Here is a 27,125-nt window from a genome sequence, read left to right as displayed (position 1 = left end):
ATGACAAGTATTTTGCAGATATAATTTTTGTCACAGGGTTTTGAAATAGTATACGTTTTCGTTTTCTCTTTGTTTTCCAAAAACTTGTGGCAACAAATAAGATCTGAAAAATACTCACCATGCCCCTTAGCAAACACCTTGGAGTGTCTACTTTCCAAAAAGGGTTAATTTGGGGGGTGCTTCTACTATTCAGGGCCAACATTAGAAGCTTATTCCACACAGCACCCACTAACTACTTGAAGACGAAGCCTTTTCTGACACTTTTTGTTTACATGAAAGAACAGTTTCTTTTGCTAGAAAATTACTTTGAACCCCAAACATTATATTTTTTTTAAAGCAGGGACCCTAGAGAATAAAGCAGTGGGTGTTGAAATTTTTATGTCACTCAGTATTTGCGCAGCAATTTTCCAACGGCCTTTTTTTTGTTTTGGAAAAAATACCCTTTTTAAAATTTTAATGCACAAAAACACAATATACTGGCCAATTGTTTGATAACATATAAAAGATGATGTTATGGCAAGTAAATGGATACCAATCAGAACATGTTTTAAAATTGCGTTCATTAATGCAACAGCGACAAACTACGTAAATATTTCATCTATATAGGCAATGCTTTAAAAGCCTTTACAGGTCACCACTTTAGATTTACACAGGAGGTCAAGTTCTAGAAATGCTACCCTCGATCTGACGTTCACGGTGATACCTCACCTGCATGGTACAATCTTTTTTACATACCGACACGGGGCGGCCGCTTGCATTTGCCTTTGTGCACGAGCATGGGGATGGGGGTTACTTTTTTTTATTATTATTATTATTATCATTTATTTTGTTTTTTTTTATTTTTACACTGTCTCTTTCCTTTTTTTTTTATCACAAGGAATGTAAATATCCCCTGTGATAGCAATAGGCAGGGACAGGTACTCTCTTTTCTGAGAAATCTGGTTTCTATTAGACTCCAGATCTCTCCTCTGCCCTTAAAGCATCTTGTCACACCAAGATTGGTGAGATCAGATGCTTTTCAAATTTTAAAATTATGCTGTTTCCAGCAAAACGGAAATTATGAAATGCTCGTAGCTTCCGTTCTCTTAGACCACAGGATGGCTGGATTCCAGGAGGCATTCTGGTCTCCGATCAGCTCCATGGTCAGACAGCGGAACTTCTGGCTGCATTCTTGGATTCCCCTGTGTGCCCAAGAAAACTGTGAAAGGCGGTGGGGAAGGGGGGGAACATCCCTTCCCATTGCTTGTAAAAGTGATCCAGGGGCTAATTAGCCGCTAGGATTGTTTTTACATAAAAGCCAACCGCCAGCTGAAACAAAGCATACCAGGATCATGCTTGCAGCTGCCATTTTTATTTAAAAAAAAAAAAAACAGTGTGCCCCCCCCCCCCCCAATTCATACCAGACCCTTTAGGTCTGGTAGGAAGGATAGGAGGGACCCCTCAGTAAAAGTAATGTGTAAAAGGTGTGTGGGGTTGCCCCTAAAAGCCATACCCTTTAAGCCTGGTAGAACGTTTAAGGGGAACCCCACCTCCCACAAATGGAAGGAGAAAAGAGTGTGGATTTTTCCCTAAAAGCCATATCAGGCCTAAAGGGCCTGGTAGGACTTTTAAGGGAGCATGGGGTCACCTACCAGATCCTTGATTCGAGCACAGGCACTCCCCCTCCTGAACTGTACCAGGCCACATGCCCTCAACATGGGGGAGTGCTGTGGAATGGGGGATCTCCCCCCAAAGCACCTTGACCCCAAGTTTATGGGGACAAGTGCCTCTTCCCTACAACCCTGGGCTGTGCTTGTGGGGGTCTGCAGGGTGTCACTTATCAGAATCTGGAAGCCCCTTTTAACAAGGAGGCCCCAGATCCCGCCCCCCCCCCCGGTGAATGAGTATGGGGTACATAGTGTAAAATGTGAATAAAACACAACAGTTTTTGTCAAGTCCTTTATTTTTTATTAAAAAAGCCAAAAGGTTCCATCATTGTAATCCACCATCAAGCACAGTGTCCAGCCAATGCCAACTCGCCGAAATAGAAAGAAACCGACACCCACTGACCCGTCTGCACCCACCAATGACTCGCCAAACTTATGTTTGACTCGAACATCAAGCCCATCAATACGGGACGTTTTAAAAGACCTGCATTCAATCCTACCAAGTATCCAGCTTCTAATTCTTCTTCCTCTTCACTTCACCAGACACTATTGATTCAAAAGACGCATACATACAGGAGCACAAAAAATGGTTAGATGCTCCAGTGGAGCAAACATATGATTCACGTGGTGTTTTGCACTCTTCACATTCAGTAGATCAGACAAAAGGTGAGGTGATGGGCAATTCAATATCTTCCGTTTCTGATGTATCTAGTGTGATCGCTCAGGACACATTTAGATATTCTGGAGGGCATCCCCCTTTTCTAATTCACATTTTTTTACCCACATGGGAGGTCTTCTCCGCTTTCGAGGAAGGAGTCGAGGGATGGAACCGTATGTAGTGCAAATATGAAAATAAATTAACTAATGATGACTTATTTGAAAAATACTGTTTAAATGTTTACACTCCAACTCTACTACTAATTCTAGCTCTTTCAATTGGTCATCATATACCACCATGGACTTCAAAGCCATCAAGGATCTATCATCCCTGCTGGATGAGAACGAACCTATGGATTTGATTGACCAGATTGACCAGAGGTAGATGAGGCCACCAACACTAAGAACCTTCCTTCAAAAAGCCATCAAACAAATTTCCACCTCCTAGCACTAACTGTAATGCAGCTCTTTTCCTAAAAGGGTCACTGAAGACATAGAACAATGATCTATTATGACCCCAAATACCTCCAATTTGTCTGCTATTGAAAAACAGGCTGTACGTTCTCTTCAAGTCAATCATTCTATTATTATAAAAGCTTCAAAAGGGTAAACTTGGTCATTATGGGCATTACACAATGCGAAACAATGTGTCTACAAATCCTACAAAATAAGGAATGGAACCAGATTATATCACCATCTTTAGTCAAAAGATTCGATCAGGAATTCTATCAGTTGGCAGATACAACATTCAGAGCAGGGGTAATCTCCAAAGACCTTTGGGAATTTATCAGAACACCACGTTCTAAAAATTCCCACATTTTACAGTTTAGCCAAACTGCACAAAGATACGATCAATCCCTTGGGAAGGCCCATCGTTTCGGGTAATTATAGACTGACTGAAAATCTCAGTCAAGTATTAGACACTTATCTTCATCCAAATATTATTTATCTGCCTTTTTTTGTAAAGGCATAGATTCACTTTCTATTTACTTCCTACAGGCATATAATAGAGCTATTACATAGATAGAACTATTGGAAAAACTTCTTTTTACCAACCAAAATCAACAGATAACCCCACTATGGAACATTTCATTACTCCCACCCCAGCAATTACTTTCAGTAGGGCCACATCATGAAGAGATAGGTTGGTTAAAAGCAAATTCTCTGAAGAGAATCGAGGAGATCGAAAAGATCCTTGTCGTTACCCAGGAACGTATCCCTGTTGCGATTGTTCCTATTCATTCATGCTGGGAAGATCATCAGTTATGTTGCCTTATGGGGAAACCTTTCAGTTACATTTTACAAACTGCTATACCAAGGGTGTAGTACAGTATATATGCTGTCATGTGAATGTGGCACATTCTATATACGGTAGGTAAAACCAAACAAGAATTCTGGCCTCACATGTATAAACATTTACATAGCATGGGAATTGGTAACATATCTCCCTGTTGGAAATCACACTGCCTACACCTATAATTACAAATTTCCAAAAATTAAATTCACCGTACTTGATCAAGTACATATTCCAGCCAGGAAGGGTGATTGAAATAAATCTTTGTTACAATTAGAACAAAACTGGATTTATAAACTTCAGGCAATGCTTCCCCCTTCCTTAAAACTTGTCATGTTTAAACCTTTTCTTAAAGGATTTTCAACAGGGACAAAAGATGCAATAATCCTTGCACTAACAGACTGGCAATTTCTTGTGACCAGTATAATCATTTATATAGCCAGAGAGAATAGTGCTCATTATAAGATCAGTATGGTTTACATCATAGCATCTAAAAGTGTATATAAACATGTACTATAGTTTTTTGTTTGTGTGTTTATCCTGTTACGTATATGGTAAATGTTTAAATATATTATAAAATGTTGATAATATTGTTCAATTTGTACATTGTAGGTCCTTAGGGCTACTTCGGATGATCACTGTATTAGTGTCACTGGCAACTTCAGTTAGCGTTAGCGCCCCTCCCAGATAGCATCAGTTTGCCCGCTAGTACACCAGTAATCACATTTAAACCCCTTGATCGCCACCCCCCCCCATTTACCCCCTCACTGCCCTCTCACCATTGTCATTAGTACAGTGTACAGACTTTTTGCTGATAACTGTATTAGTGTCACTGGCGACTTCAGTTAGCGTTACCGCTCCTCCCAGATAGCGTCAGATTGCTAGTCAGTATACCAGTAATCACCCTTGATTTCCAGGAACACGCTCACCTACACAATAAACCTCCATTGCTAGTATAGTGTCTGAATTTATCAATATCTTTGATCAGATCAGAACTATACCAGCGTTCACATTTGCATAGCTTCTCCAAAAATGCAGTGTTAGCGCGATCAGCCTGGTCACTTGCCAGCAACTGCGTTTAGCCCCTATGTTTACCTCCCCTTCTCCCCCAGCAAGTGCAGTGTCATTAGATCACTTTCACTTGGTACATTGCACACTAAACTGCAGTGTTCACAGAGTCAGGCTTGATAAATTTAGTGGCCAAAATGTCCAACCAAAGGTACACTAGTGAAGAGGCCTACAGGATTTTGAGCATGTCAGGTGAGAGCGAAGGGGAAGACTCCCTGATACAATCAGGCTCAGAATGTGAACCTGTAGACTGCAGTGGCACCCTGACAGATAGCTCAGACGATGGAGAAGAGGGCCCTGCTAAGATCAAGCATACCTGGCCCCATTTCCAGGTTCCTGAGATGGTACAAACACATGATGACTCTCATATGCAACAGAGTGTCAGTACTAGTGCCAATCTACCTTTTGGTGAACTGGCGAGCACTAGCGGCCTAGTACATCCTGGTCTTTTTCATACCAGCACTGCAGTATCACTTGGTGATGTGGTGAGTCCCATAAGTGAAGTAAAAGCTGCTGCGGTGGCGAGCACAAGTAGTGTCCCGCAGCCACCAAGAATTTGCACACAGGCCTGTAGAGCCCATAGTGTCCTTCCGGACGTGCTTGCAAATCCCGATTGGTAGCCCACAAATTCTGCAGCACCCGTACTTTCCCATTCACTGCCCAACCCAGAATTCAGGTGGAAACAGCAAATTTAAATACACCCCTTGATTTTTTGGAGCTCTTTTTCACACAAGATCTGTATGCATTGATTACGGATCAAAGCAATTTATATGCACAACAGTTTATCGCCGCCAACCCAAATTCAAACCTTGCCAGACCATTTGCATGGAAACCCATTACGGTTTCCCAATTTAAAGTTTTTTTGGGCCTAACCCTAAACATGGGCATTACTAAAAAAAAGTCAATTGCGGTTGTATTGGTTCACAGACCCAATTCATCATATGCCCATGTTCTCTGCTGCCATGGCCAGGAATAGATATGAGAATATAATGCATTTTATGCATTTCAGCGACAACACACTCAGTCGTCCTTGGGGTGACCCTGAATTTGACCGGCTCCACAAAATTCGGCCCCTTGTAAATCACCTTAACCAGAAATTTGCAGATGTCTATACTCCCCAGCAAAACATCTGCGTTGATAAGTCTCTCATTAATTTTTCTGGCCACCTTGCATTCAAACAATTTATCCCCAGCAAGCGTGCCAGATATAGGGTCAAGGTGTATAAGACCTGTGAGAGGGCAACAGGCTATACATATAAGTTTAAGAATTACAAGGGAAAAGAGTCACGTGGAGCCCCCGGATGCCCAGACTACATGGGGAACAGTGGCAAGATGGTTTGGGATTTGGTGTCACCCTTTTTCCAAATGGGGTACCACTTATACGTGGACAATTTTTATTCAAGCTTACCACTATTTAGACATTTATACAATCTTGGAATGTGGCACCGTACGACCTTATCGCCGGGGCTTCCCCCAATGGCTTGTAAATACCCGTCTTAGAAAAGAGGAAAAACCCTGCTTAAGAAATGAGGAATTGCTTGCAGTGAAGTGGAAGGACAAATGGGATGTTTTCGTCCTGTCTTCCATTCATGCAGATACGGCCATCCAAATTAACACGGCAGCTGGTATTGTTGAGAAGCCCCTCCGTGTCCATGATTATAACCTTAACATGGGAGGGGTGGACTTCAATGACCAGATGATGAAGCCGTACTTAGTTTCCCGAAAAGCCAGACGCTGGTACAAAAAAGTGTCTGTTTATTTCAATTGGTTCTATATAATCCTTTTGTGCTTTACAAAGCAACTAGACATAGTGGATCATTCCTAAAATTCGCAGTTAGCCGGCTGCATGAGAGGCATTTTCCCAATGCCATTTCTGGTACCCCAACCCAAAGGAAACCCCCAAAAAGATGTTGTGTCTGTAGCAGACATGGAATAAGGCATGGCATCCGCTTTTTTGACCCTCCTGTCCTGGCCAACCTGGTCTCTACCTCAAGGACTGCTTCCATCGCTAACACACACTAGTGGAGTATTAGTATAGGGTACAGCAGTGTTTTGAAAGATGTTATGTAGTCAGGAAACTGGCTATCACATTTGGAGAGACCCTACAATCTGTTTTAAAAAGTTAAAGTTTAAAAAAAAAAAAAAATAAAGTACAAAATCCCAAACAAATTAAACATTTTAAAAACCAAAAATAGTTATAGTTTTTTGTTGTTGTCGTCATTGTTACTGTTCTATTGTTACACTTTTTATTGTTTTATTGTTAACCATTGCTGTTTTCTTTGTAGGATCGCTTTCAGCTGCAGCAGCGTCCTGTTTATTCTGACAGCAACAGGAACTTGCTCTCAGAATATACATATACAAGAAGGTGTGGGCAGCTCTGTTGGATGAGAAATTTCATCCGCAGTTAAAAAAGTGCATATATGCCAAAGCAAGGGGGCTTGGGGCGACCAGTGGGTGGATGGCCCCCATGCTGCAGCATATATATTTTATAACATTTGTTGGCACATTTCATGTGTGCCCATCATTAGAAGTGGGTGGATGCAGGAAGGTATATTCTAATGGTGGGCATACCGCACACTTTTTCTGGCAGAGATATTTCAATAAAAAAAAGTTGTTTTATTGAGTTACTGTTTTATTGTTAACCATTGCTGTTTTCTTTGCAGGAATGTCATTCAACTGCAGCGCCGACTTGTTTATTCTGACAGCAACAGGGTCTTGCTCTCAGAATATACATAAGTAGGTGTGGGCAGTGCTGTTGAATGAGATTTTTCATCCACAGTTAAATAAAAGAGCATATGCAGAAGAATGGGGGCATGGGGTAGCCAGTGGGTGGATGGCCCCTATGCTTTGGCATTTATATTTTATATTTGTTGGCACATTTCATGTGGGTGGATGCAGGGAGATATATTTTAATGGTGGGCATACCATACACTTTTTCTGGCAGAGACTTCTTCTCTTTTTTCCATTCAGCCAACAGGCTGCATAAAAAAAGAACATAGCATATACACCCAACAAGGACCAGCGACGTACTGGTACATCACTGGACTTTGAGTAGTTATACCTGGATGATGCCTGCAGCTGCAGGTATCATCCTGATATCGTTTTTTTTCAGCCGGAGATGGGCTTTCATGTGAAAGCAATCCTAGTGGCTAATTAGCTGCAAGATTGCTTTTGCAAGCAGCGGGAGAAGATGCCCCCCCTCCCCCGCTGCCTTCCGCGGCCTTCTCGGGCAGTCCCATGCCATTGGGGGAACCTGAGAATGCAGCTGGTGTTTCTGCCAGCTGACCATAGAGCTGATTGGAGACTGGAATGGAGCCAATCATCTCTATAGTCTAAGAAATTGGAAGCTACGAGCATTTATCACTTCAGTTTCGCAGGATATAAACAGTACCATTTGTAAATTGGGAAAGCATCTGATCACACCGATCTTGGTGAGATTAGATAATGTAAGGGCAGAGGAGATATATAGAGTCTGATAGACCCCAGATTTCTCAAAAAAGAATATAGGACAATGCCCATTGAAATTATATGGGATATTTGAATTCCCTGTGATAGCATTAAAAGTGATAAAAAAAAAATGAAAGGGACAGTGTACAAATAATTTAAAAAAATCAAAATAACTTAAAAAAAAAAAAAAAGTAGCCTCGCCCCGCCATGCACGTGCACACCTGCGTGTGCAAGAGTTGACCCTGTGCCAGTATGTAAACAGTGGTTGCACCATGCATGTGAAGTATCTCCACAAACATCAGATCAAGGGCAGTAATTCTAGCACTAGACCTCCTCTGTAAATCTAAATGGTAGCTTGTAAAGACTTTTAAAGAGTTGCCTATGGATATTAAAATGTATACAGTTTGTCGCCATTGCACGGGGCATGCACAGTTTTAAAGCATGTCATGTTTGGTATCTATTTACTCAGCATAGCATCATATTTTATAAGTTACCAAATAATTGGCCAATTTATTGTATTTTTATGCATTAAAATTTAAAAAAGTGTATTTTGTTTTTTTTTAAATTGTGTTTGAAAAATCTCTGTGCGAGTACTATGTGCCATAAAAAATTGAAGCACCCACCATTTTATTCACTAGGGTGTCTGCATGAAAAAAAAATATAATGTTTGGGGGTTCAAAGTAATTTCCTAGCAATGCTGGACATAAAATGTCCCCACCCCCCAAAACGACCCCTTTTTAGAAAGTAGACACCCCAAGCTTTTTGCTGAGAGGCATGTTGAGTCAATAGAATTTTTACCACACGTTTTTGGAAAATGACAAAAAAATTATATTTTTTTTTTTACACAGAATTGTCATTTAAATAATTTATTGTTCACAAATGCCATGGGTATATGTGGAATTACTCCTCAAAATACATTCTGCTACTTCTCCTGAGTATGGAGATACCACATGTGAGAGGCTTTGACAGTCTAGCCAAGTACAGGACCCCAAAATCCAATAAGCACCTCCAGGCTTTTAAAGGGCTTTATTTCCTCATAACACTTCCTGAATACCTATCACAGTTTCAGAGGCCCTGAAATGTCAAGATAGCACCATTTTTTAAAAGTAGGCACCCCAAGGAATTTGATAAGAAGCATTGTGAGTATTTTGCAGATCTCGTTTGTTGCCACAAATTTTTGAAAAATGAAAAAAGAAAGCAGGAATATATATTTTTTTTTTTTATATTTCAAAACCTTGTGAGAAAAAATGAAATCTGCAAAATACTCACCATGCCCCTTTAAATTCCTTGGGGTGTCTACTTTCCAAAAAGGGGTCATTTTGGGGGGGGGGGTTGGTGCTATCCTGGCATTTCAGGGCCTCCAAAACCGTGGTGGGTAGTGAGGAAGTGAAATGAGGAAGTTACGCACCTTCAGGCTTTCAAAGTGGTCATTGGATTTCAGGCTCCTGTATGTGGCTAGGCTCCCAAAAAGTCTCACACATGTGGTATCCCCATACTCGGTAGAAGTAGCAGAATGTATTTTGGGGTGTAATTCCACATATACCCATGGCTTGTGTGAGCAATATATCACTTAGATTGTAAGCTCGAAAGAGCAGGGCCCTCTAACCCCTTGTGTATTGTATTGTTACTGTATTGTCTCATGTACTGTCCCCCCACTTTATTGTACAGCACTGAGCAAACCTATTGGCGCTATATAAACACTATATAATAATAATAATAATAATAAGTTAAGAGACAACTTTGTGTAAAAAAAAAAGTTTTTGTCATTTTTCCAAAAACTTGTGGAAAAAAAAATAAATCTTCCATGGACTCAATATGCCTCTCAGCAGATAGCTTAGGGTGTTTACTTTCCAAAAAGGGGTCATTTGGGGGTGTTTGTACTGTGCTGGTATTTTAGCACCTAAAGAAATGTGATAGGTAGTCAGAAAGTAAAAGCTGTGTAAATTCCATTATCTATGCCATAGTTTGAAGACGGTATAACTTTCACACAAACCAATCAATATACACTTATTGGGATTTTTTTTTTTTACCAAAAACATTAACAGAATACATTTTGGCCTAAATGTATGACAAAATTTGTTTTTTGGATTTTTTTTATGATAGAAATCATGAAAATAGAAAATAGAAAAAGAAAATATTGTTGTTTTTTTTAAAACAATTTCGGTCTTTTTTTGTTTATAGCACAAAAAATAAAAAGAGCACAGGTGATAAAATACCACCAAAACAAAGCTCTATTTGTGTGAAAAAAGGACATAAATTTCATTTTTGTACAGCATTGCATGACCGCGTAATTGTCAGTTAAACTAGTGCAGCGCTGTATAGAATAAGTGGCATAAATTGCAGTATCTATACCATAGTTTGTAGATGCTATAACTTTCACACAAAGCAATCAATGTACACTTATTGGGATTTTTTTGCAAAAACATGTAGCAGAATACATTTTGGCCTAAATTTATGACTAACTTTGAGTTTACTATATATTTTGTTATAGCCCAAAGGAAAAAATATTGTTTTTTTTTTCAAAATTTTCGGACTTTTGTTTATAGCGCGAAAAATAAAAAGTGCACAGGTGATCAAATACCACTGAAAGAAAGCTCTATTTGTGTGAAAAAAGGATATATATTTTGTTTGGGTACAGCATTGCATGACTGTGCAGTTGAAATAGTGCAGCACCGAATAGCAAAAAAAGGCCTGGTCATTAAGGGGGGTAAATCCTCTGGAGGTCAAGTAGTTAAACAAAATCATAGGTTTACGATCATTTTTATTAACATCAAGGTGCCCCACACACATTCTTTACAGAATTTAGACAGGGTTTCTTCTTGTATAGTTTTTTTCCTTTGCTATGTGATTTTTATTTTAACAACTTTATTATTGTATGTTTTAGCCACTACACGATTAAGGGTTTTTTTTTTGTGGAGATGAATTAGACTGACAGTTAAGCAGGCCATATATTTATCAAAATTTGTCTAGTTCAGCAGAGACCAGTTGAATTTCGATCAATGTTTTACCATCACTACTCGACTGACGTTGATCATTTAAATCAACTTCTGCTGATGGGACATGCTAGAAAATGTTTGTTGATTATCTGGTTGCAGCCACTGCTCAGTGTATTCTGACAGTGGAGGGTTCTTCTAGCACCATCTTTTATTATACATTTATAGTACATCTGAAGGGGTAGGCTGCCCTATCAGTATTTCATTTAAGGTTGATAAGAAGAACTTGCAGAAATGTTGGACAATGTTACAAATGAGATAATGGATCAGGATCTATAGGGGATGAAGGAGGGGATGCTAAAAGAACTACTCAGAGAGCACCTAGTGTGCAAGAGTTAACATTGCAATAATACAAGAGCATTGTAATAACTGTGGCAGGCCAATCTTACCACTTAAGTTCACAAGAGCTTTAAATAGTCACAGCAGATGACTCAAAATCACCAGACCTGGAGAATGAAATATGACTTTTGGATAAACCCCAACAAAAAAAACTTCTCTCATTTGCTTCCTTTTGGTCTGTTAATAATAAATGTCAATGATCAAGTGGTTTCTTGTATCTTTTCAATAAGGGCAAAAAAACCTGTTGATTTTGCCAAAAATCTTGTAAACCGATCACTTTCTGGGCTCTCTGCCTGTGCTGCACTTATCAGTACCTATTTCCTTGCTATGGACTAAAAACACCTAATGCAGCCTCTCTATCTGAGGCAGGTAAGCTGCCGTATATTTATTTTTTTGTTTAGACTTTCGATCAACTTTAAACCTCTTTTTAATTTTTGGATGGAGTAGTGAAGGGTTAGAACATGGCTGTAATTGAGGTCTCTGTCCATTATATGGATATTGGCCCTTTCCTTTTTTTGTCCTCTGTTTGTCAAATGTTTGAAATGTAACCAGAGGAGAAATAAAATATAAATAAAGAGAAATAAATATTTGAAAGAAAGCACTTGTTTCAGTGATAACTGTCTAAAAGATATATCTAGGTGAGGGCTTTCCCTCATTTTGAAGAGATTTCCTCTTACTTCCTTTTGTGTCTAAAGTACAGAAATTAAATGGAAATTTCCCCAATGGGACAGGGATGGCAGAAAAAACCTGACAGGAGCATTATTTTTTTATATTCTTTCAACAATAATGGTATTACTTATAAATCATATCATACACATCAATATCACCTGCAAAAAAAACAGTCTTCTCCTCTTCGGGGTCTTCATATACGGCATCTATTTTCTCGGGTAGCTCAGGCCAAAATGTAGCAACAAGGAGAGGACCTGATGGCTTCTCTCTACGGTTCACAGACCTCCAAATAAACCTTGGGGGAAAACAGATATTTAGAATACGATTGTGTATACACACACACAGGTCAAATCAATTTAAATTTTTCAAGCAGGTCCTGATTTTTTAATACAAGCATCCATAAAGAATAGTTAAGCTGAACACTACTTATTTCTAAATCTAAAAATTATACATCTTGTGCAAGAGCAGATGCCAGCCTTATCAGTCAGAATGGCTAAATTTGAACAAATTAAAAAAAGTATACAGCTGCCAGCTGGTTTCCTTTAGTAACAAATTAACATACAAAATATATTTACATATATATATATATATATATATATATATATATATATATATATGTATATATATATATATATTTCTTAAATAGAACACAATTAAAAAACTTGGTCAAGAATACTAAAAGAAAAGACCAACACCTCCAGCTTAGTATTCCTAGGTAGCCCTCTTTTTGGGGGGTTATGACAAATGCACCTCTCCAAACAGGATATTGTGCTAAACCTGCAGATATATAGGAGAGTCAGGACCTTCGTGAAGTGGAAGAGCGAGTTTGATAATGAAGTTGGCAGTGCCTTCACCCAGGACAGGGCCTCTGTGAACAGAGGGTATTCCCTTTTCCCTTCCTAGGAAATTAATCAGTAATCTAATCAAAGTATTTGGGAGCAGAGGAACTACTGCAACCAACATATCACATTAACCAAAAGTATATAGATGCACACCGTTATGCAAATAATACAAGCTTACTTTATACTTTACTTTATATAAGAAAATTAATAATAGTACATACATTCAATGTACAAACATGTATTTTCAGCAAAGGGCCTAGCAAGTCCTGGTGGAATTGCACACATATACCAAGGTTTATATAGTTATTAACCACTTCCCTTGCGATCCATGTATATAAACGGCCAGAAGGGAGCAGTGCAGAAGCGGGTTGCCGTTCATAAACGGCGCCCACCTTTTTAGCCTGTGCATGCTCCCTGGGAGTGCATGGCACTGCGGTACCGGAGGACACAGTGGAACACCGATCGCTGTACGGGACTTCTATGTGAAGTCCCGATCATGTGATCACTGATTGGCTAATCAACTTCTGACATCGTTGCTTACTACGTGTGAAATCTGTGAATGATCACAGAGATCACATGGTACAAGGCTATTCACAACAGCCTTCTACCATGTGACAAGCTGTGACCAATCACAGCTCTCGCAGTATTTCTCAGTGGCTGCAAGAATGCAGTCAGAGAGAAGAAGAAATGATTGCTTTTACAACCTTTAGGGGTGTAAACGCAATCAGTGTAAAAAAAAAGAAAAAATCTTCATCACCCCCACAAGTAGTACAGTGTCACTATGGTGACACTGTACGGCTAGGGTGACAGTATGTTAAAAAAAAAACAAATCTAAAAAAATAAAAAATATTTAAAAAAAAAAAATTTTAAATGATAATTTTTGGTTATAAACTAATTTGGGTTATTTTTTACTAAAAAGATAGCTGAATACATTTTGGCGAAGCTTTATGAAGAAAGATTATTTATTTGCAAAATTTGTTGGTTTTTTGGACATTTTCATTTATATAGCAAAAAAAAAAAAAATCCCAGTGGTCAATAAATATCACCAAAATAAAGTTTTATTTATCACAAAAAAATTAATATGGGTACAGTGTTGTCATTCAAAGTGTGACAGCACTGAAAGCTGAAACTTGGCCTGGACAGGAAGGGGGTAAAAGTGTCCAGACTTGAAGTGGTTAATAGCGATACTGCCAGATGAATGTTGCAGCAAAGTCCACTTGCAGGGGCCCCTGAGGCGGATCCTGTCAAAGCGTTCATCTTACGCAATTAACCCTTCACACTTCCACCACCGTCTTTTTGTAGAGAAAAGGAGGAAACTCGCCAATATTAGCAATAACACTATGTTTGAATAAGCGTCTGTATACACAATGTCACCGCAGACAAATGTATGCAGAAGTTTAAAACACACAGTAGCGCACTTCAGAGACAGGGATTCTTAGTTTGCATTAAAGAGCTTTAGAAACAGTTCAACACTTTTCAGAAAATAGGATTTATTACTAAAAAGGTCAAAATGGTGCAATAAAAATATTTAGCCTATATATATATATATATATATATATATATATATATACAGAGAGCAATACCACAGAAAGAAGTTTAGAGAGGTAAAATACTTGCCGTCAGCCTTGGTTTCAGCAGATCAAGTTTCCTGAACAAAAGGGTACTGTCTCCCAAGTTGGTTCCTGATGTTAAAAGGGGAGATTTCTTCAACTTACTGCTCCAAGCATAACAGCCTTTTTCTACGAACTCAGCAGGGTGTCTCCTTACAGCAGAGAACCAATCGCCTCATTTGGGGAGGGGTGTTTTAGGCAGGGAACTCAGGCTATGACCAAATCACTCGCAGTTTATATCATGGTCAATAACCTTCCCTAGGTGCATGTAGCAGCCTAGTACTAGTAGATTAATGTGCAGAACGATATGCTGAACGTCCCGACATCAAACATGCCATATTTCACTATTTCAGCTAGAACTATATGGCTCTCTGCTCTCCTGTAGACTTCAACTAGGGGTGTAAGATATCAGGCGACTTGCATTAAACTGAGCTATCCGAATATATGCTTTGTTTGATTGTAATTATTTCCTATCTCCAGATATGAAATTATATGGAAAAGTGGATTTTAAATGTGATGTCTGTTTTACGGCTATCCCTGAATACGTTTGAAGTCCAGTGAAGGACTGGTTTATGGCTTTACGATTAGCTTCAGAGCAAGAGTTTCACAGACATTCTGGGCCCAGGCTAATTGGGGTTTATAACCATGAAGCTACCCCACTGGGCCTGATGTCTGTGATCTCAGCATACATACAGACCACATTCCTGAGGGAGGGGGATTGGAGGGAGAGAATGATACAAGATGGAGGATCCTTAGCAAGATGGATGACCGCGTCCATCTCTGTGTGCACAATTGCTACACTGAGCATGTCTGGGGGCCATTCTGATGACCAAGATCTCTATATATAGAGATGAAACAAACGATAAGTATAACAGATAATATGCAAAATCTACTTGCGCTCTTATGTAAAATAATCAATAAATAAACGTAATAGCTGCTAACATCTGATCCTATACCAATAGATCTGATAAAGTGTAAAAGCAAAAAATGATGTAGCGCTAAAACAAAAAATTATTAATGGAAAGAAATATATAGATACTCTGTTAATAGATCATATTAGGCACATAGTCAATGCAACACAGTGACACACTCATTAACATGTAAAAGGAAAAATAATGCGTGATGGAACTAGATGAGTGAGATCTAAAACACATGTGAGACCCCTGCACACAGTGCACATATCAAAAAAGTCCAGTGATCCGTATCACATTCCTTCCACTCATGCAAAATCAATGGACTGTGTATGGACCCGCACACCCCGAAGTGCAATCCAAAACCGGCTGAAATGGCCTCTCACCTCCTATCTGCGACCCTGCAGGGCCACAGAGCATGTAATATCACCACTGGATCAAGAGAACATTCCTCTTGGGTAGATGACTTCAAGATATGTCCCCAGTACACTGATTCCACCTCTCCTGTAATATCCTTAATGGTCAGATGAGCAGGGTGGATCCCAACTCAAATCCCAATAGGATAAAAGAAGAAGACATCCTCCATAGTGTAAAACCACTTTAATTGTTCTTAAGACTGAATACAATGCACACTTACATCAGCAAGATGAAAAAACAGCTTGTTCCCATACCATGGGTGTAAGCATGTGGCTGAAGGGTGTTCCAAGATGGCGCCGCGCCGGAAGTGCGTCACCACGTATTGCCGTCGACGCGTTGCATCACGTGACCTCGTGACTTCCTCAGGACTAGCGTGATTGGTCTATTGCACTTCCTTAAATAGGCCAGATTTTCCTCCAATCGTGACCCACTGGGCGGGGTCACAGCGGCCATATTATTGTAGCCCGTCGCTACCACTACAGGAGTACAGGCTGAATACATGTAAATGTATACCCAGGGCTGCATTTCAAGACTTAAATCATGCCAAATGCCATAGCATAGACCCTGGTTAATACTTATAATACACTAAATCCAAATGATGTAAGGAGTTAGCTACTACAAAAATATATATAAATATAACTCAAAAAAAATAAATACATGACCCAAAAAATGTTAATTTTAATACAAATCAATGAATAAAAAATATATATATTTAAATATAAAATATATATATTTAAATAAAAAATATATATATAAAAATAAATCAATATATAAAAAACGAATGCAAAGAACGCCGCAAGGAAAAAACAATCTATATAAAAAATTGAGTAAAATATAAAAAATAAAAATAAAATAGAAATAAAAATAAAAAATAAAAATAAAAATGAGAAAAATAAAGGAACCACCTCTAGACATATGCCAGTCACCCATCATATGAACAGATGAAATGTCAGAAGAACATACAAGATAAATCTAAATGAAAAAACTACATAATACCAAAAATGGGATACAAGAATAATTAATAATCACTAATAAAACAATTTTAATCAAAATCAATATTTAACCCTTTTGGTGTATGTGTGTCTAAAATAAAAATCCATTTGGACTCTGCCTGACTTAATGCTCTGATCTTATGACTTCCCCTCCAATGCCTATGGTGCTTCTCAATTCCCCAGAACACAAGACTTGAGGGATCTTTATTATGACATTGCAGAAAGTGTTTAGAGACACTGTGCTTTGGAAAGCCCTTACGAATATTCTGGACGTGTTCTCTCAGTCTAACCCACAATGGCCTTTTTGTCCGTCCGACGTATTGAAAGCCACAACCGCATTGTAATGCATATACTACCCCCTCCGTCCTACAGGATATAAAATCCTTGATTTGAAATTCTCTATGATTACTTGTGGAGATAAATGAATGGCGTCTGGGGTTGGGGCCTTTAATGGCTCTACAAGCATAGCACGTCTTACAAGGAAAGAATCCCTTTTGATCCAAAAATGTAATTGTCTTCTTATTTGGTGGATCTAGAACATTATGTACTAGAGTAGATCTTAATGTAGGGGCTTTCCAAAATATGAATTTAGGAATTGGTGGTAATAATTTACAAAGTAAAGGATCCGTAAGCAGAATCGGCCAGTATTTAATAAAAACTTTTTCTATTTCCTTATAATTGACTGTAAAATCTAGAATGATAGCCAACTGGTTATCAAATTCTATCCTATTCGTTTTATTCTTATCTACCAGAAGGCAACTTCTATCCATATCTCCTACTTCTCTGATTTTGCTTTTAATAACCTCTTTATGATATCCTTTATCTACAAACCTCTTTTCCATAATTGTAGCCTGCTTAAAGAACTCTTCTTTTTCTGTACAGTTCCTCCTCAGTCTGACCAGCTGACCTTTTCGAATATTCAAAAGCCATGGAGGGTAATGGCAACTATCCAATGGGATATACCCATTACGATCTACTTTCTTAAAGAAGGTTCTTGTGCAAACATTCCCCTCATGTACATACACACATAGGTCCAAAAAATTGATAAATGACCGATTGACCTCCCATGAGAAAATAATATTCCTCTTATTGGTATTCAGCTGGTTGAGGAACGACAGTAAGTCTTGTTCTGTACCGTCCCAGACAATGAACACATCATCGATGTATCTCTTGTACAGGACTAGTTGTTGTGGGGGTTGATGGTATACCGCCTCCTTCCAGTGGGCCATAAACAAGTTGTCCACACTGGGAGCGAATCTTGCCCCCATGGCTACACCCCTTATTTGTTTGTAGAATACATCTCTATACCAGAAGTAATTGTGAGATAGGCAATAATCCAGGCACTCCATAATATATCTCCTCTGAGTCCATTTAAATTGGCTGAGCTCTCTCAGACTCCAATTTACTGAATTTATTGCATCTTCATGGTTGATTATTGTATATAAGGCCGATACATCAGCACTTGCAAACACCAATTGATTACTCCCTGTTACATTGCCTAAACACTGAATGAGATGCTTGGTATCTCTCAAATAGGCTTTAGTTTTAGTAACTACAGGTTGGAGGAAAGTATCCACATATTGTCCCATTCTCGCCATGACAGAGTCTATCCCATTGATTATGGGCCTCCCTGGTGGATTATCTGGGTCTTTGTGAATCTTAGGTACCATGTATATAACTGGTATCCTACACACTTCTGGATTTAAATACTGTGCCTCTTTCTTATTTAGTAATTTTGTATCCTTTCCTTTCTCGATCAGTTTTATAAGATCTTTTTTATATAGGCTGGTAGGATCTTTTGATAGGGCTAGATATGTAGTTTTATCATTAAGATGTACTTCCATTTCTTTTTCATAATATTCTTTGGTTAAGATCACTATTCCCCCACCTTTATCTGCTGACCTAATAATAATGTCATTTCTTTTCCTCAATCTGCTAATGCCAATAGACAGAGCTCTATTCTGTGTTCCTTTTGAAAAACTCAAATTCCTCATATCCATATCAATAATTTTTTTAAAAACCTCAATCTGATTATTATTATTCAATTGAGGATTGAATAATGACTTATTTCTTAGTGCTGTATGTACAATATCATTACTAGGAGCACTAGATACTGTATTTTTTGCTCCTGGTAACCCTAAGAAAAACTTTTTGATATTCAATTTTCTGGCATACTTAAGAGTATCAACATATACATTAAAGCCATTAGCTATTTTTGGGGGGGCATATTTAAGTCCCTTGTCTAAAACTAGTAGTTCTTCAGTGGTTAACTTGGTCTTACTCAAATTGAAGACTCCTTCTCCTATGACTTTCTTTTTTTTTTTGAGCCTGGCGGCCTCCTCTGCATCCCCTCCTCTGTCGGTGCTTCTCCGACTTGGGCTTACTTCCGCCCTGTCCCTCCAAAAAAAATCTCTATCAGGATGTTCATGTCTTAAGGGCTCAAACCTATTATATGTTAGAGGTGGACTTCTCTCATTGGGGCGGTAGTAATAATCATAATTCTGGTAGGGTCTCGGACTCCTATCATAATAAGTATTAGGATTATGTCCAGATCGAACATTATTGTTATGATAATATGGCTCGTGTCTTGGTGGTCCATTAAAATACTGGGCCTGTTGGTAATTAGGTCCTCGTGGAGGATATGGTCTGGGTGGATAGTAATTGGGTCTCCACTGATTACCTTTTTAGGTGGTTTCTTATGAAAAGAATTATTCTTTTGTTTCCACCCATTTTTTGGTGTCTGGTTGGTGGATTGATGTTGATAATTATTATGTTGATTCCGAGGTGTGTTATTTGTTTGGGATGCGGATGGAATAGAATGATTAACAAATTTTGTCTCTTTCACTGGTGTAGTAACTATCGATGCACCTTCATTGTCAGCAAGGGAACTTTGCCACTTAAAAACCTGATCTTTTTTAAAATCATTACAGTCCCTTTGGTATTTTTTGGTTTTATGATGTTTAACCTCCTGATCTATATGTTCTAGATCTTTACATAATCTTTTAGTAAGATTAATCATATCAGGGGTATCTTTAAAAGGTTCTAATTTTGTTCTAATATCATTAATCTGTAATTCCAAACCTCTCATTTTCCTTTGTTTTCTTTTGAGGAGAAATTTAACTAGCTCTAATCCCCTCTCCTGGAAAAACTCAAACCACTCCTCTATATCTTCTGTTTCTAGTAAACCATCACAAATAGGTAACTCCCACCTGAGGCGCCTAGGTACTAATTTTTCCTTAAGATATTTTTCATAGGTGATCAGGTCCCACCATGTACTAACTTTTTTCTCCATAAAATGACCCAACTTTCTAAAATGCGTTTGTAAATCACTAGTGTGATCATTGTTGGGTTTGGAGAAAATCTCTTCTATATTGATGGTTCTACTCTCTATGAACCCAAAAACATCCATAATGTGCAGCAAGCAGGTGAAAAAGGTACGATAAGAATAACAGATAATATGCAAAATCTACTTGCGCTCTTATGTAAAATAATCAATAAATAAACGTAATAGCTGCTAACATCTGATCCTATACCAATAGATCTGATAAAGTGTAAAAGCAAAAAATGATGTAGCGCTAAAACAAAAAATTATTAATGGAAAGAAATATATAGATACTCTGTTAATAGATCATATTAGGCACATAGTCAATGTAACACAGTGACACACTCAATAACATGTAAAAGGAAAAATAATGCAAGATGGAACTAGATGAGTGAGATCTAAAACACATGTGAGACCCCTGCACACAGTGCACATATCAAAAAAGTCCAGTGATCCGTATCACATTCCTTCTACTCATGCAAAATCAATGGACTGTGTATGGACCCGCACACCCCGAAGTGAAACAAACGATAAGTGCCATTTTGCCATCATGTGAAACTGAGTACAACTTCCAGCCACTATGTGACCTATTTTAATTCTTTATATTCCTGACGAAGCTCTGTGTTTTGGAGCAAAACATGTAAAGTTTCTTTTTTTTCTTTTCTTTGGGTCTTTCTTTGGGAGCACTTTTTGAATGCACATGGTATTTACTCCTTGCCCCTCTTTTTTGGAGTGGTCTGTACTGCACTGTAGTGCATCATTTGCATTCCTCAAGATAGTGAAGTATTTTTGGCTTGATATGGTGATATATGCGGTTTGTGCATTAGAGGCTGACATTAAGGCTCGTGGATGAGTGTACCCGTATTACATATCTGTAGTAAAACAGATTATACTATCTAATTAGTTTTGTCCATGAGGTAACTTTATCTCCTTAATAGAGATTATATATTCCATCTGATAGGCTTATGATCAAACTACAATGTCTTCTTTATGCCATAATTTCATCTAAAATGTTATGGTATTTGATCTGGTCTGGTGTTATTAACCATTTGGATGTAAAGTAAATAATTGTAATGGTATCCAGTCATACTGTTGTGCGCAGTACATTCCACTCCAACAGGCATTAATTACAGCTGAGCATACATTTTACATATATCTGAATAAAGGTTATATTTTAGATTCATCAATTGGCTAGATGGTGCGTAGGGACACGCACCCTCATCCGGCATAGATGTTTTCATCTTTAGCATACAGGTTGCACCCCATGAAAAGTCAGCCCAGTGCTCAAACCCAAAGCCTTCTCTCTCATACCATGTCTTTAGCCATGCAATCAGTTTTCTAAGTTCCCCCTGCCTTTCATGTGTTGTGAATGGCATAGGCAATATTCCAGAAAATATAACCATGGAGATCCTTCCTTCAACTTGCAACCTAGTTCTTTGAAATTATTCTTAAGGTTCCTCTTTCTTTTTTTTTTTTTAATTTAAATATTTATTGATTTTTCATAGAAATAACAATACACTTTCATCTTTTTCATAATAAATACACAATTCTTTCTTATCCTTTATTTTTCCCCTCTTAAAACATTACCCCCTTCTCCCTCCCCCCCACTCTGCGTTCTTCCCTGCCTTCTGTCTAAAGCAAGCATATCCTACCCCTCTACTCATTCTATGTCATTCTACATTTCACTTTCTCATATTTTCTACAAAATTTTCCCATTTTTCCCATTTCGCGGAATATGCCTCCAACTTATCTTCCTGCGTGTAATATAACTTCTCCATCTTACTACTCCAGTTCACTCTCTCTATCCAATCCTCCTCCTTCGGTATTTCTATTTTCTTCCAATACTTCGGAATCAGACTTTTTGCAGCGTTCATATAGTACCCTAAACCTAATTTCTTGTATTTGCTAACTGATAGCTCTGAACTGTGCAACAAACACATCCCTGGGTCTAACCCAATGTTCATTTCGGTAATTGTCTCTATTAAATGTATTATTGATTTCCAGAATATTTGAATTTTTGGACATTCCCACCAAATATGATACACTGTCCCCACTTCCCCACACCCTCGCCAACACCACTGTGATTTCTCCCCACTTATCTTACTTTCTACTCTCGGTGTAATGTGCCATCTTGTCAAACATTTATAATTTATTTCTACATCCCTCAGACTTACATTTTCGTGAACTAATCTATTTATTTTCCTTTGTTTTTCTTCATCTAATACCACTCCCATATCTCTTTCCCATTTCACTATGTGCATTGGTTTGGTGTTTGTGTCTAATTCTGTAAGAATTCTATATAATTTGGTTGTTCCGTGTTTCCCATCCCCCCGTGTATTCAACAACCTTTCAAACAAATTCCAATCCCTTTTCATTCTCAGAGGTTTTGGGATTTTTCCCCAAAAACATTTTAATTGGTGATAACGCCACTCATCTAACCTGGTGAAGATCTTTCCCTTTTCCTTTTCCAAATCTTTAAAGGGCTTCAGTTTCCCCTCCCCCATTATATCTCTTAGTTGTACATCTTCCTTTTTGAACCAACTACCTGTTATCTCCTCTCTACCTGGGGGAAAAAAATCTGTATTTCTTAGTGGCATTAGTATGGAGTTAAATTCCCATTTCATATGTTTGTGTATTTTGCCCCATTCCCTTAAAACATTTACAGTGTACAAACTTAAATCTTCCTTCAATCCTCTATATTGTGCCGGTAACCATATAATTCTATTCAAATTACTTCCACTAAGTGTATTTTCAATTTTTACCCAACTTGAACTAAATTGAACGTCCAATCAAATATTCTCCCTAATATTACTGCTTTGTAATATCTCTTCATATCTGGAACTCCCAGACCTCCCTTCCCTTTATCTCTACTTAATATTTCATAGGATACTCTCGGTTTTTTATTCCTCCAAATGTATCTTGTTATCATTCTTTTTATTACTTTAAAGAAGGCTTCTGGGAGTTTAATTGGGATCATTTGAAATCTATATAATATTTTCTGTACTATTATCATTTTTACCAGATTTATACGTCCTATCCATGATGGAATTCCTCTTTCTAAAGTTTTTAATTCCCCCTTCACTTCATTTACTAAAGAAATATAGTTTAGTTTATACAGATTCTTATACGCTGCAGTAAGTCTTACTCCTAAATATTTTATATCTCTTTCTTTCCAAATGAAGGGGAATTCTTTTTGTATTTTCTCTTTTTCACTTTTTGGGATATTTATATTTAGGATCTCAGTTTTGGTTGGGTTGATTTTTAAATTTGATAGTTCCCCATATTCCTTCAATGATTTCATTAGGTTTGGCAGTGTTATCCTGGGGTTCCCCACATAAAACAACAAATCGTCCGCAAAGGCCGCCACTTTATGCTCTATATCTCCTATCCGGATTCCCTTTATATCTCCATTCTTTCTTATTGTTGACAACAAAGGCTCCAATGACATAACGTATAATAAGGGGGATAAAGGACAACCTTGTCTTGTTCCATTTGACATTCCAATGGGCTCTGTTTTTTCCCCATTTACTATTACCACTGCGGAGGGCTCCCTATATAACTTTTTAATCCATTCCCTCATTCTAACTCCAATTCCCAGAGCCTCCAAGGTATCCATCATGAAGCCCCAATCTACTCTATCAAAGGCCTTTTCGGCGTCAATTGAGAGAACCACCGCCGGTACCTTCCCTTTTTTACTTTTCTGGATAAGCATCAGGGATCTCAACCCATTGTCCCTACCCTCCCTTCCTGGGACAAAGCCCACCTGGTCTCCATGTATCCATTTAGGCATAAGTTCCTTCAACCTATTCGCCAAGACCTTTGCATATATCTTGGTGTCTAAATTCAACAGTGAAATTGGCCTATAGTTAGAACATTGTGAAGCGTCTTTTCCTTCCTTATGTAACAATACCATGTGAGCCTGTAAAGATTCTCTCCTCATATCCATCTCCCCTCCCAGGGCATTCATATATTTCTCCAGTTTAGGGATCAATTGCTCACTAAATTTTTTGTAATACCCTGCCGTGTAACCATCCGATCCTGGGCTTTTCCCCGTCTCCATACTTTTTAGCGCTACTTTTATTTCTTCCTGTGTAATTTCTGCTTCTAGGGAGTTTAATTGATCTTCTCTTAATTTCGGTAGACCCGCATTTTTTAAATATATCTTTCTTTTTATTCTTTTTTCCATTTCCGTATTATTTATTGCATCATAGGGGTTAATATTATACAGCTTTCTATAGTAATCCATGAATACCTTTGCAATCTCCTTATTTGAATGAACCAGTTCTCCCTTAGGATTTTTTATTTTATCAATATAATTCCTATTTTTCTTTTTCCTTAAGGCTCTCATTAGATATTTTCCCAGCCTATCTCCCCATTTATACTTCTCACTTAACACTTTGTTATAGACCCTCCTTCTCTCCTCCTCCATCAAAGTCTCTAACTCTCCTTTTTTTTTTGTTAGCTTCTGCTTGATTTCTTTTGCTATACTATTTTTGTGTGTCTGTTCCAGGTCAGATATATCCTTTAAGAGCCTACTTATTTTCTCTCTCCTTTCTCTTTTTTTTCTTGCCCCAACTGCAATCAGGATACCTCTTATAAATGCCTTATGTGCCTCCCATACTGTAGCTATCGACACATCCTCTGTCTCATTCTCTCTAAAGAATCTCTCAACTTCTTTCCCAATCCTCTGGGTGATATCTTTATCCAGGAGAAGTGCTTCATTCAACCTCCATCCCACCCCATCTGTTTTCTTTCTTCCCCATCTCATTCTTAAAACAACAGGGGCGTGGTCTGAAATAGTCATTGCTCCTATGTCCACTTTAACCATTGACTCTAGAAATTGATGTTCTATCAATATATAATCCAACCTTGAGTATGTCTCATGTGCATTCGAGAAGAATGTATAGTCTCTGTCCTTCATATGCATAATTCTCCATGAGTCCACCAATTGAAATTCATGGAACAGTTTCTTTAGTAGTCTCAGAGATCTGCTCCCTTCACGCTGCACAGAAGAGGTTGTATCCCTTTGTGGGTCCATACAGAAATTAAGATCCCCAGCTAATATCAAGCAGCCCTTTTTAAAATCCATCAGTCTTTTTAACACCCCTTTCAAATACGTCTCCGGCTTCTTATTTGGACAATATATATTAGCTACTGTACACTCCACCTCTTGTATTTTGCCCTTCAAAAACAAATATCTCCCCTCTGGGTCCACTTTTCTATCCTCCAATTCAAATCTTATGTTTTTTCTGAACCCTATTGCCACCCCTTTAGCTCTCCTAATCGGGGAATCTGCGTAATACCATATTGGGTAATCTCTAGATTTTAACTTAACCTTAAATTCTATCTCAAGATGTGTCTCTTGCAAAAAAAACACTGAGGCTTCTCTATGGTGTAATTCTTTAAATAGCCTAAACCTTTTCCCAGGACAATTCAACCCTTTTACATTGTATGTGATAACTTGTAGTTCTTCCATCTTATTTATATCCCTCCTTTACCTTACCACTCCTCCTCCGCTTTTCTCTTGCTTTAGTACCCCTCTCGATCCTGCAGAGTATTAACCCTAATATCCCTATCCCTTCCCCCCTCCCCCCTCCCCTCCCCCCAACCCCCCCTCCCCCCTTCCCGTTTTTAGGCAACTATTATACCTACTAATCATTTGTGGGATTCTTTCCCCACCTTTGAATTATTACTAACGGTCAAACTCCGCCCATGGACGGCTCCTCCTCCCACCACCTCCCCAGTGTCACCCGTTCTTTTATTAACTCATTATAATTCCAGGCACCTCTTGAAAACAGTATTAAATATCTTTCTATAAAGAAGACTTAAGGGGCAAGGGAGAAGAGAGAGAGAGAGAGACATGAGAACATAAAAAAAAAAAAAAACTTATATCCTACATCCCCCCCCCCCCCCCCCGTCCCCCCCTCCCTACTTCATCCCTCTTGCAAACTGCCAGTCCTCTTGTCTCATTTTTCCTATCTCTCTCTCCTCTTCCTCCCATCCGGCGATCTCCATTCTTTGCAACTCAAATTTTTCACAAAAGTCTCTCAGGTCTTCCGGAAATCTCAAATAAGCTGTAAGTCCATCTTTCCATCCTATTAAACACGCTGGGGTCCCCCATATATAAAACACATTCTTTTTCCTCATCTGCTCTAAAAGGGGTTTCAAGGATCTCCTTCTCCACAGAGTCTCAGGTGTAAGATCCGCAAATATCTGGACATCCATTTCTCCATGTCTCATTACTGCTTTTCCTTTGATCTTTCTCCAGATTGCTTCTTTATCTCCATGTTTGTTAAATTTAACAATTATATCCCTTGGTTTTTCTTTCCTAGTGCCTTGTTGGCGCTTTCCTATTCTCACGACCTCCTCCAAATCAATCACCTCTAGGGCAGGTCTGTCCATTATGGAGTTTAAGATTTTTCCTACTATTTCTTGCAGTGTTTCCCCTTTTGCATTCTCTGGGACTCCTCTTATCCTAAGGTTACTTCTCCTGTCCCAATTTTTTTGTACTTCCATCTTATATATCATTTTTTTCTGTATTTTCCCCATATTCTTTATTTTCTTTTCTAATTCCTCGATGTTTTGGGCTTGGTTTTTACATTTCTCCTCCATTTCTTCCACTCTCATCAACACCTGCCCCAGGTCATTTCGAATAGTTGCCATTTCTTGTTTTATTATTTTCTCTAGATCTTTAAACATCTCTGCCATTTCTTTTTTGTTTGATACTTGTAGTTCACTTTCCATGTCTCTCATCTCCATGGCTCCTAATGTTTGTTGACTACTAACATTTGCACCCACTGATAGTCTAAGGCTACTTTCCAAACTTGTATCCCCTTCACCCTTTCCATTTTTACCTTGAGATCTTTCTGGGGTCACTGTTCCCTGGGATGTATATTGTTTAATCGTTCCTGTTTGGGAT

The 27,125-nt window shown here is 38.4% G+C and overlaps 1 protein-coding gene across 1 annotated transcript in view; it reads right to left on the bottom strand.

Moving 5' to 3' along the window:
• MMP2 (matrix metallopeptidase 2) overlaps nucleotides 1–27,125 on the bottom strand; it is a 354,681-nt gene that overhangs the window by 88,437 nt on the left and 239,119 nt on the right. Inside the window, exon 10 of the mRNA XM_089692555.1 lies at nucleotides 12,271–12,407. Coding sequence (XP_089548681.1) covers nucleotides 12,271–12,407 — 137 coding nt within the window. The remainder of the gene's footprint in view (nucleotides 1–12,270; nucleotides 12,408–27,125) is intronic.

This window comes from Staurois parvus, unplaced genomic scaffold (assembly GCF_062004578.1).
Source record: "Staurois parvus isolate SC_StPar_1 unplaced genomic scaffold, SC_StPar_1.0 ptg000594l, whole genome shotgun sequence".
NCBI classification, from domain to species: domain Eukaryota; kingdom Metazoa; phylum Chordata; class Amphibia; order Anura; family Ranidae; genus Staurois; species Staurois parvus.
This window is presented reverse-complemented; position numbering and strand designations above follow the sequence as displayed.